The following is a 12794-nucleotide window of genomic DNA, read 5'->3' on the forward strand; positions in this document are numbered from 1 at the left end:
TTGTTCCTGGTCTCCTTCCTGAGCATGTTTTAATTGCTTTTAATTGTTCGCCACACATTTTTATTTTAGAATTTAAATTACAAATGTATCCAGTAAAGCTTTATCCTCCAGACAAAAACCTATAGCTTGTTTCATGAGGTTTTCTTGTTTTCTTCTTTTTTTTTTTTTTACAGTCTAAGGGGCAGGGCCAGCAAATGAGGGCTGTTCATTTCAGGTTATAGTTTATGGTTCTATTCAAGATATACATTTCATTCACCACATTGTGTTCTGGGAAAGCTTAGGACTCTCAAAGTGTGTCACAGAATCAAAAAGATTGGGAAACACTGAATCGACAAATAGGAATCATGTATGTAAGGTGAAAGGGTATCTCGCCGCGACCCTCCTTACCCAGAATGACTCAGGAGACACGGACCCACGCAAGAGACTTTATTGTCTGAAGGAGAGAGTGGCTGCTCCAGAGGGGGTGGGGGGTAGAGAGAGAGAGAGAGAGAGAGAGAGAGAGGGAGGGAGCAGCAGAGAGCAGCTGGACAGAGAGAGCAGAGGAGGGGGCGGGGCGGGGAGAGAGAACAGGGAGAGCAGGGAGACAGAGACAGAGACAAAGAGAGAGACAGAGAGACAGAGAGACAGAAAGAGGGCAGCAGAGAGACAGGGAGAGAGCGACAGAGAGACAGACAGAGACAGAGTGAGAGAGACAGAGAGAGAGCAAGGGCAGCAGTGTGGTGCCTTTTACTGTGGCGGACCCGCTAGGCCTGTTGCCTTGGGGGAGGGTCGGGATGCTTAGAGATAAGGCGGGGTAAACCCAGCAAGCCCCAGGCAGGCCCAGGCATAATTCTCACTGGCTTATGTGCTTGGGACCATGGGGCAAATGGAGGATAAATTACTATATTCTTACATAAGGAAACAGGCAAGACTGGTGGCCCTTAATGGGTTTTAAGAGGATTCATAACTATTCTTAACCCTTCCTCCAATAGCACCCCCCACAAAAACCCACACAGGTGACAGAACAATGTAGGCATGAACTATTTTTCAAATATATAAGGGTTATATGTCTGTGTATGCACCTATATATGTACACACATATGTATGTATACACATGTATATATATATAGAGAGACACAGAAAAAACTAGGAAAGGTTATTTATCAGAATGACAGCATTTTACCTCTAGGTGGTGAGATGGTTGAGGATTTTCTTTTAGCTTTTTGTTTCTCTGTGTGATCTAATTTTCTATGACTGTATTTTAATGAAAACTAATAAAAGTTCTTTTCACTAAAGTAAAGATCCAAAATACTTAAAATATCATCTGGCTTTAAAATTTTCGTTTTAAATTGGTCCATAATTTCATTTCCAATAGTCATCAGTTAACTATCTGATTTCTCCTAGGCTGGCAGTGTCACGTGACCACGAATGCTTGTGAGTTAGCTAAGAGCATTTGAGTAAGTCTATTACCCTGCCGTCCACACCTCCAAATACCTGTCTCTACATGCAGCAACTTCCCCTCTCCACACACAACACACACAATAATTTTTACCCTATGGCTTTCTCTGGAATTTATCTGATGTATAAAATGTAATTGTGACACTTGAAATAAGCGGAAACTAGATACAGAGAGGTTAAGTAAACCTGCCCAAGGTCAACAGCTTGTAAATAAGGAAAATGGGATTCAAAACCCCAGGTCTAGCTCTGGAGCCTGGTGATAACTAGAGGAATGGAAAGTAACAATGCTCAGAAATTGTGGCTGTTTAGAAAGGCTTCCTGGGTGTGTGTGTTTGTTTTTCAGGCTGATTTTTATATATTTCCTACATATTCATGTGTTCCATCCTCTACCCTGCACCCCCAATTTTCATTATATCTTACTAATTTGAGCTCTTTTCTTAGCAAACTCAGATATGGACAACTGTAAATTTGCAAAAATAAATGAATACTTATCTCAGTTTTTGTTTCAACTTTAGCTAGATCAGAATCTAAGACAGATAGAGGTTTTAAAAATAATTGGAGCTTTGATCATGGAGAAGAAAGTGAAGGAGATACAGATAAAGAGTAAGAATTTTTTTTCACTCATGTTTTATGAGAATGAAATTTTTCTTTAGAAAAACAATTTCTATTTTATGGAAATATTTTTAAGCGTATGGTATTTACTTAAGAAAGCACTGAACTCTTTTATAGTAGCATTAAGGAAAAAAGGAGTTCTTCACTGGTGAGTACTCTTGCTGTTGTATTTCTCCATCTTTTGAAAAGTATAAATATGTACATGGTAATACGTGTGACCTTATGATTAAAGATCATTCTACAGATTTCCAATTACAGAAATTGTTGTTTTAAAATATGTATATAATGGCATTCTGTTCAGGCTCTGATTAAAAAAACCATTTTATCATGGTAAGTGAACCCAGATTAAGACCCCTGAATTTTGTATAAAAGTTTTAAGTCCTGTGGTATCTTTCTTCACTCCCCAACCCACATTCATTGTAGATCAGATTCCCACCAAAGAAGGCAGAAACACTATAAATGATCAACACAGGTGTTGACCCAAACAGAAGTTAAGCAAAGTGTTCATTACACTTTGTTAACATATGTGGAATGACTGCTATGTAAAATTTTAAATAACAGTTTTAATAGATCATTTGCCTATAGTGAGATTTGTATTACAAATTCAGCATTGCTATCAGTTTATTGGCTTATTGCTCCATTTTCCACAGGCCAGAGCAAAAGCAAATTAAGAGACTATATATGTATGTATGTATGCTAAATTCTACCCAAACTACAAGTACATTTTTTAGAAATTTTATGGAATTCATTCAGAGTGTACTGGCCAGATACGGCATGTGCTTCACCTCTGTCTGGGCACCAGCTCCGCTCATCGTTCATGTGCCTTCCCCTGTGAGATGTTGAACTGAAGTGAAATTTTACTTGGAGAGCTTTGAACTATTAAGTTTCTCACTTCAAATTGGTATTTTATGGTCTTCTTTCATTTCTTTATTTTTTAATTTAAAATTATTTTTGGTTACAAGCATTTAGTATTTATGTAGTTTTGAAAAATTTGTATTAAATCTCAAATTGAATAGAAAGTATACCACCTTTTAAACATTTTTGTAAAATGGAAGGAGAGAATTACTAGCATTAAAAAAGTTGTGATGTATATAAACGGTAATGGAACAAACATCTTATCTAGGATTTTACTAAAAATAGCTTAACAGAATTGGTATTCAGAAGGTTTTTTAAATTTTTTACTTAGAGGATTTGTTGTGAATATGTAAAAAAACAAAACAAAACTGTCTTTTAAAATGCTATCTGTTCAGTGTTTCATTTTTGAATTGTACTCTCTGGTTCATCATTATAAGTGGATCCTCAGGATCTTTATCCTTTTGAACGTGTTGAGATTAAATGAAGTTGGTAGATATATCAGTCTGGTCTTTTAGAATATCAGGCCAATGATTTTCAGTGAAGGGTTGAAATTCTCCAGGAGTGGCAGACAGGTAACTGTTTTACTGTGGTAGTAACATTGGAATTACCTTCTTTTCCTTAGCTAAGGTTTTCTTATCAGTTTTTTCCTTCTGTTTTTGCTTCTCTATCCTTTTTCCCTAATTTAAAATCCAAAACAAAGGAAAAATGATTGACTATATATGAAACCCATAGCTAAGAAAATAAAAAGTATGTGTTCATTTATGGCAGGGATCAACAAACTATGACCTGTGGACCAATCTGTCCCATTACTGGGTTTTGTTAATTGTTTTATTGGAGCATATGCACACGTATAGCCTGTGGCTGGTTTCATACTACAGCAGCAAAAATGGATAGTTGAAATGAAAACCATATGGCCAGCAAAGCTTAAAAAATTTACTCTGTGGCCCCTTACAGAAAAAGTTTGCGGATCCCTGAATTAGGGGAGCAAAGAGGGTAAAACTGAATTTGATGTGTGGATTTTAATTGTCACTTAAGTTTTTTTTCTCTCTTGTTTTCTATGTAGTGAGGCAAATCTACTCAGTGTAGATGAAGATGAGGATTCTGAGACCTCAAAAGGAAAAAAGGCAAGTGTTGCCTTTTTAATTAAAAAAAAATTTTAAGTTATGTAGCAAAAACTCAAAAGATTTTTATGCAAGTCCCAGCCACCCATTCCCCTACTCCAGAGACAAAAATGGCATTTCCAATTTCTTGTTTAACCCATCAGAGGTATTTTATACATTACAAAGAAAATGTGTATTTTTGCCCCACCCCTTATACTTACCACAATTGGTAGCATACACTATAATACATGCTTTTTCTACTCTTATTTTTTTTCACTTAATATAGGAGTGCATAGTATTCCATTGCATGCTGTACCATAACTATCCAGTGCCACTCGATTGAAGGATATTCATGGTGTATTGATGTTTTCTTTTTCTCGTAAATAATGTTAAATCAATTAGCCTTCTGTATGGGTTATTTTGCACACATGCAGGCTTACTATTTGTAGGATGGATTCCTAGAAATAGATCTGCTGTATCAGTACAGGTACATTTCTAGTTGTTTTATACCTGACACTTTTACCAGCAATGTCTGAGCATGCCTCTTTCCACAAACTTGTGTTACAGTGTTATCAACCTTTCAATCTTTGCCAGTAAAAAATAAAATAATATCTCAATGTAGCCTTAACTTGCATATCTTTTATTATGAGTGTGGTTACACCTTTTCACATGTGGGGTTATTTACTTTTGATAATTGTCTTTTAATATTCTTTGCCCATTTTTCCATTTGTCTTTAGAGTATTACTGGTTCACAGAATTTCTTTTTATATTGAGTCTAAGACACATTTTTTCACATTGACATCTCTGAAATCTATATAGATGTATCTTATAATGATGGCATGATATGATTTAATTTTTGCATGTTAATATATGTAATAATGCATCTCACAATGGTTTCTCTAGGTTTGATGAATTAAAGCAGTATTTTGGAGAAACTCACCTGTTGCTGTGACAGTAGTTGCTAACCATTTTTTTTTTCACTATTCTTTTGGTGGTTAGTGCCTTGGAGAAAATGTATTTTCTTTCGTTGTCAAATGTATCTTTTTTTCTTTTATGGCTTTTGAGTTTGGTGGTTTGGTTCCTAATGATAACTTAGTTGCTAATTTGCTTTGTCCCGGTACATAAATGAATTTCACAATACCAATACAAGTGTGGCTACTAGGAAAATGACTTAAAAACTTTTTTGTCCTGTTTGATTGTTGCTGGTGGCAACACCACCAGGTCTGTTCCACTAGAAATGTATATTTAAATTACTGTGTTTTAAAGTCAGGTGAAATTTTTTATTCCTGGTTAGTAATTCCACCAGCTGGATGACAGTTCAGTTTATTTTTTGACTTTGTATTTTATTTTGAAGAATTGCTTTAAAAAATTATTTGTTGTACAATTATGCAAACTTACACTACACTTATGTGCATTTGGTGGTCTGTAAAGATCTTTCTGATTTGGTACTCAGTATCGTCTATTTTTAAAATACATGTACTCTTTTAACAGTCAGAAATTTTATATTGGGCCTTTTTCTCCTTACGTTCATATTTCTGTTTAATTTTCCCACACATTTTAACTTTGTGTACATATTTTTCATGCACATATTTTAATTTCATATGATATATTTTTATGCAATTGAAATTCTTTTAATTACCTTATTATACTTTACTGTAATAAAAAGATATACATTCACTGAAATTTAACATTAAAAACCATTTCTGTCACTAAGGGTCTAAGCATTAGTTTTATTTTACTGGATTGAGTTATCATTATCATTAACCTGGATTTTTATAATAATTAAGCCTATTGTGTAGAATTATATTGGGAGTGTATTTCTTAAAATGGATGGTGTTGATTTTTCCTTCTTTATTCATTTGGTTCATGTATTCATGAGTATTATTTATTACTAGAATAAAGTTTTCAGCAGCATTTTCCTTTTAAACTTATTTTTAGATACAAGTGCTGAGAAATCTTGGTCATATAATAAATGGATAGATATGGAAAGAGTTGTAGTCTAGCATTATCATTCAGTTTTTCCTTTTTTATTAACTGCCAAAATTCACATATTAAATGTAATGTTTAAAAGTTAAAAATAATTTGTAATGTAGTCATTTGAGTCACTGGCTTTCTGAAATTGGGGAGAATATTCTAAAATGGCTTTATCAAGACTTAACGAGTGGCTAGTAATTACATTTGTTACATTTATTTGTTTATTTTACCAGATACTTTCAGATATAATGGGAAAAATTGAAATCTTGTAAATTTCAGGATGCCTTTCTTAATACAATAATTTTAATAAAACATTTTGTATTTTTTTTGCATTTATCTATAATCTGTTTTCATTTTAAATATGCATGTTAATTTGCATCTTCATGACAACCATTTCAGTTCAGAATTCTAATGTAGAAAAATATGGCCTTGGTTTCAACAGACTTGTGTTTACCAGGTAAGAAGGCACAGCAGATTTTGGCCCTTTTTCCTTTAAGCTTATGCTTTCTTTGAGTTGTTCTCACTTGATTTTCTCTTTGGGATAATGCTTTTCTTGATAACAATTGGAGTAGAAGATACAAAGTTAGTGAATGAAAATTTTCATCACTTTTGCTTTCCCATTTTTTAGTATAGTTGAATTAAGAAAATCCTACTGTGGTCCAGAACACCCAGTGTCTAACCTGTGATTCACCTTTAGCAGAAATATATATAAAACACAGAAAGACATGAACCAAGAGGTTCCAGTTATTAATTTCAGCAGGTGGTAGACATTATATCTTTCTTCTGTAAAATTATATCTTTCTTCTGTAAAGTGGAATATGTGTGTTGTGAAAGGGGAAATGGGAAAGGAGATATTTAGGATGCCTTTCCTACATATGAGATTTAAAGTAAATCAGTTTTAAGAAATTGTGAAAATGTATATTGAGGATTTAGGAGTTGATTTCCTTAAAACTATCCATGCCTGTTTGTCCTTTAGAAAGTCTTTTTGTATCCCAGAGGTTTACATATCCCTGGCTTTTTAATGGCTTGTGAATAATAAATAAGTCCATATGGATCATTATTTCAAACTAATGTAGCCCCTTTTCTCCATTTGAAAATGAGCGTGGAATTAAGAGAAAAAGCCTTTGTGTTGGTTCAGAGCGTTTTAGTATTCTTTCCCCTTGTGATTCACAGAATGAGCTCTGCCTTTGGGCTTCAACAGTTTCATCATGCCTCTTTAGATAAGATGCATGTCTTTCATTAATTCTGAAAGAATTTTAGTCATTATCTCTGTTAATATTGCCTCTCCACATTCTTCTTGTACTTTTATTAAACATAATAATACCATTGTTTTTTTAATATCTCTTAACCTTCATTTTATATATAAAAGGAAAACAAAAGAAAAAAAGAATAGAGGGCAAAGAGAGAAATCATTCGTGTATCATATTTTAAGTAATGTCCTCAGCTTTGTCTTCCAATTCACTAACTTTAATCTTCAGCTGTATTTAATCTACTATTTAATCCATCCATTTCTTAAAAAATTTCAGTGACCTTTAACAGTTGTAGAACTTCTATTGGTTCTCTTTTGAATTTTGTTTTTTTCCATAGCATCTATAGTTTTTTCTTTAAAAACTAGTTTCCATTTTGTTTTTAAGAGTTTAAATGCCTTTAGCATACAGTTTCAATGTCTCTTAATTGTTGAGTAGATTTTTATTTTATTTATTTTATTTTTTATTTTTTTGTTGAGTAGATTTTTAAAGTTATTTTATTAGCTGAAGTTCTTAGGTGCTAAATTTCCTGAATACTTGCTTTTTAATTAACTGATGTGTCTTATGTTTGTATGGAAGATACCACATGTTACTAATTTTTGTACATCCAACAGTCCCAATGAAATATTCATTCATGCAGGAAATACATATTAAGCACAGTGTTCTAGATGTGAGAGGAAAACAAACTAGTGTCTTGTTCCTATGCAGTTTAATTTCTAGTAACTGTCAGTTGATAATTAATTGAAACAAACATACAGCTTTTATGATTATGTCATATATTATAAAGTAGTTTTAATCAGACAGAATATCAGATTTTTGGCCTGCAATAAATATCCAGTTCATAGGATAGCTTGGAGAATTATGTAATCCACACAGTGCAAGTTTGATGTAGAGTACCAAGTTAAAAGCACAAAGAAAATGAAGGAAAATAAAAGTTATCAATTAGGCAGAGAGAAGTAGATATGCCAGGCATCTAAAATAATTTATGTGTTGTACTTAATTCAACAGTTATCTCTTAATTTTCTGGCAGCTGGAATTGCATCCTATAAGTTTATAATTGTGTGATAAAATCTTACAGATTTACATACTATGCTCCTCCTATAGTGTGAGTGTCTACCTCCTGCCTCCATCCCCCAAGACACACAGCTAACTTCTTAGTGTAACAGATTGTAAGGAACCTTTTCAAAGACAATTTGACAATATCATAAATATTTTTCATGAGATACAGTTATCTGGCAAAGGTAGAAATACTGGGTGTTTTTTTTGCTGACTAAAGTATATGTAGCTTTTGATAGTAACCTATATGCAACAGAATAGAGAAATTTAAGAATTTGGCAGTTGCAGTCGCTTCATGATGAGCTTCTTGTTCTCTATTATGCCCAAATGCCTTCTGAAAAAATTTTTTGAAAATGTGTAAGCACTTAATCAGAAATACTGTTGAATTGGCTGAGTTACATGCTTGTGTATCCAGTGAGATAATTTTGGCTTGACCCAATTTTTAAGAGGAGGAATTAACTTTTTACATTTAGATGAAGGAATATTTAATACAGTTCCTTTGATTTTGAGGAATTCTGCATCCTGATGATTTTGAGTCTTTTTTTGGAATAACATTGTTTTTGCTTCTTGTTTCTACAAGAATTAAAAAATTCCTCATGCAGTGTAGAAGCGTTAGAGTCAGACCAGCCTTTGTTCAAATCCATTTGCCTAGTTTGGATAAGTTACCTTGCTTTTTTAAGCTCAGTGATCTTTATAACATAGGGATAGGGTTTCAATAAAATTTAAATAACATAATGGTTGGAGAGATTTTGTTGAGGAAGGAGAACTGCAGTGGGAATTGGAATGGATTGATTCTGTCACTCCTCAGCATCAAGTAACTGACCTGATGTTTTAGGTGTGACTGTGGACTCCCAATCTGAAGAGCTACTGAAATGCATAAAAATGAAGATTAAGTGAAATATTAACTCTAAAGTACTTAGCATAATGCCTGTTCATACTAAGCACTCAATAAATATTAGTTGCTGTAATTACCTGTATAGAAAGGGATGAAATTATATGACCATCTTTCATGGAAACTTTTTGATTCTGAGATTCTTAACAAGGTATATATCAAAATCACTATAGAGCAGTGGCTTTCCAGTGTTTATTTACAGAAGAATCACTTGGAAGGTTTGATGAAACAGATTGCTAGACCCCTTCCCAGAGTTTCTGATTGAGGAGCTCTGAAGTAGGACCTGGAAATTTGCATTCTAAGGTGTTCCCAAAGGATGCTACTGCTCCTGGTCTAGATGCTACACTTTGAGAACATTGACTTGGGGCATTTTTTAAAAAATAGCATGGGAATAGGCTGAGGTCACAGTGAGCAACTGGATGCTGGATAAGCCTAATTTTTCTCAGCTGAATTCAACTTAATGACCAATTGTTGATGATGAAATAATTTCTGGGCTTTCTAATTGGAGATAATCTGTGTTTCTAGCTGAGTGGGAACTAATAGTTACTGAATTCCTAGGGTAGGCATTTTTGTTTATCTTTGTTAATACAAGTGAAAATAACCCCATAATTACAAGGAAAGTTACTTGGCTAAAAAGCCAAAACAAATTGTTTTGTTTGATTCCTAAATTGTTATCTTTCCACAATCACACTATGCTTTCTGTGAAAAAGGGTTGCCATATACTAACAGAAATGATGAAAGAGTCTATTGGCCCCATTATGTTTATTCCTATAGTTCTGTTACCAGTTGTTGCTCTTGGTTTTGAGCACATTGTTTCATTTCTTCATGAGTCTGCTTATGAATGGTAGATACTGCATATGAAAAATCAGAGATAATTTGAGGCCTAAGATGATATTATCATCCTCTAAAGGGTATATGTCTACTTCTGGCTAGTGATTAGGAGCATTAGCAATCTCAGATCGCTTTCATTCAATGGTTCACCAAATGTGACCCCAATCTGCGGTGTCAACATCCCCTGAGGACTTGCTAGAAATGCAAATTCTCAGGCCCACCCCAGACCTCCTGAATAAGAATAAACTGTAACGATCAGACATAGCAATTTGTTTTAATAAACCATCCAGTTAATTCTGATTTACTCCAAAATTTGAGACCTTAATTGAACTGGAGATTGAGATGATTGGAAAAGCTAGATTTCAGTCTCTGTGAGGGCTGTTATAGTTCTGATTTGCCCTTATTCATAGGCTATAATCCTAATCAGATTTTGAGTATTTTCAAGGCTCTTCAAACTTCGTGTATATTCAACTCCACTTTTTTTTCTCCCTAGTTACTTCTGAGTCTGTTGTAAGTTCAGTTTACCTTCTCTCCTCTCAACTACATCTTCTGGAAGCAACAGATGCCCCAGGGAAAATACACATCTGGGCTTAGATCTCTGAGAATCTTGTCCCTGATATTAATTTTTAATTCTCCACTGCCTCGGTATCGGTAGCCCTCAGATTTTTTTTTTTTTTGTATTTTACACACCTTTTCTAGTTATTTCCAGAGAGTAGAGGGATGGTGTGGGTAAAATTGTAACATTTTCAGATTATCTCGCGTGGCTTTGGTTCATTTGCATATTCTCGGGGGTGGAGAGTTCATCTTCGAGTCATACGGTAGTTACCTGGGCAACCGAGGGCGCGTCCGAACCTAACAGTCTAAGGGGCCGGACTTGGCTTGCTGCTTCACCCAGAGCACTGGAGAGAGAGACGGTGGTGGACTGCCGTTTGTAAGCAATAAACGGGTTTTAAGCTTTATTCCTCCCTTTGATTTCAATTTTTAGAGGTCTTTTGCCCTGGGATTTCCTCTCCCCGGACTTACAGATGGGAAAATTGATCTTCTTTATTACTAATCTGTCATTACCAAAAGTGGACATGTCTGAAATACATGGCTGTTAAAGATTACTAACTAATGTCACCAGGAGGAGGAACTGATAAGCAGCTTATCAGAAACAGGTCTTAGAATTTTGAAATACAGATAGGCGGAAAAACAAGAATGGTACAGAACTCTGTCCTCAGGAGGAATTTCTTTGTGGGAGGTATTTTTTAAAGAAACTGTTAGGTTTCAGTGGAGATCATGTTTGGGGATGGGGAAGCCAAGTCGCTATCTTCTTATGCCCATATTCTCTTGAGAGAGTAAAACAGAAAATAAAAGTTTGGTTATTGTTTCAAAAATAGAATCAGATAAGGATGAATTTTTGGATGTCTTGGGTAATTGGTCACTAAGAACTGAGGACCTTTGTCCTAATGAGTCTGAAAGCAGCTTTTAAATGTCTTGTTCTTAATGAATGTAATAAGAGTGGGTTACCTTGTTGAGAAGAGCTTCCCAAGGAATGGGCCATTCTGGTGCCGTAGTGCTTGATATTGATACACAGACGTTACCATGTGTGACTGTGAAAGTATGAAGACATTTGATTTCTGGCTTGTGTGTAAGTTTTTATGCCAGTGAAAGGACAGCTTTCTGCTGTATTTGGCTATACCGTACTGTTGATAGCAGTGCCTTTTAAGCAAATGAATGTTTATCTTTTACTTTCAGGAAAGAGCTATACTAAGACCTGCTACCCTCATCCCTTGTGTTTTTCTCTAAAATTTTCTCAAAAATATCTTTAGAGATAGAAAAGAAAGTAATATCAACATCAGTGTTCCTACACATATTTGTGTTTTCCTTAGGAAAAGAAGACATTCGGTGGAATTACTCTCAGACCCTTGCCAGTGCCCTCCCTCTCCCCCATCCCCAGTAGTTGATACATTTTTACTACTGTTTAGTAAGTGGGTTTTCAGATAAGTCTTCATATTGTGGCATTGACTGACTCTAACATTTATGGATCTTTTCACAGTTAAATCGTCAGTCTGACATTGTTCCTACTAGTTCTGGTGATCCCTGGAAGACATGTGCAAGACGAAACAAGACTGAGAGTTTAGTCTTTGAAAGGCAACCCAACTGGACTTAACATGTTGAGCAACAATAAGAAATTGAGGTATAGGCGCTCGACCACACACTCAACAGAAAAGATAAATTTAATACCCCAGACTAGCTTCCTTTGTGGCCAGTTGGCCCAACCTATGCCTTTGCTTTTCACTGTCCGCAGGGCCGGGAGGTGGAGCGGCCCCAGGGTGCGGGTCCCCTGACTCCTGAGGGTAGAGTCGCAGCAGTCATTTTGTTACTTCCCAAGAATGTCCGCAGGCTAGGGTTTCTACAATGAACTTACTTGGGTACAGGTAGTGAAATCTGGGGCGTCCTTAAAGATCTCTAGTACTTGAAGAAGTACTAGAAGACTGTGCGCTGGAGGTGTGGGGTGCCTTCCTCAGGGGGTGCTTACCAGGATTATCTCAGTGAGGGACTTCTGTTTTTTTAAGAGTTTTTATTCCTCTTCTCTTCTAATATAACCCACCCTTCTAGTGGTTTTCAGAGTGAGCCACTGTTACTGATATTGGACTGTTAAATCTCTCAGAAATAGGATTGGAAATCATTTCATTTCTATTTTGTCAATTTATAGATAACAAGGTATATTAGAAGCAAGGTCACTTTTTCGAGTCATTGGCAGAACCAGTAGAATTTAGGACCTTTGTTTTTTTTTAACAATAACGT

At 35.1% G+C, this 12794-nt stretch overlaps 1 protein-coding gene across 1 annotated transcript in view; it reads left to right on the forward strand.

The window, feature by feature from the left end:
- The first annotated feature begins 1708 nt into the window (after positions 1-1708).
- Positions 1709-12794, forward strand: part of LOC108388041 (SUMO specific peptidase 6) — an 86249-nt gene continuing 75163 nt past the window's right edge. Inside the window, 5 exon segments of the mRNA XM_073224299.1 lie at positions 1709-1715; positions 1935-2040; positions 3968-4028; positions 12043-12125; positions 12127-12183. Of these exon segments, the coding sequence (XP_073080400.1) occupies positions 1709-1715; positions 1935-2040; positions 3968-4028; positions 12043-12125; positions 12127-12183 (314 nt within the window).

This window comes from Manis javanica, chromosome 16 (genome assembly GCF_040802235.1).
Source record: "Manis javanica isolate MJ-LG chromosome 16, MJ_LKY, whole genome shotgun sequence".
In the NCBI taxonomy this organism is placed as follows: Eukaryota; Metazoa; Chordata; class Mammalia; order Pholidota; family Manidae; genus Manis; species Manis javanica.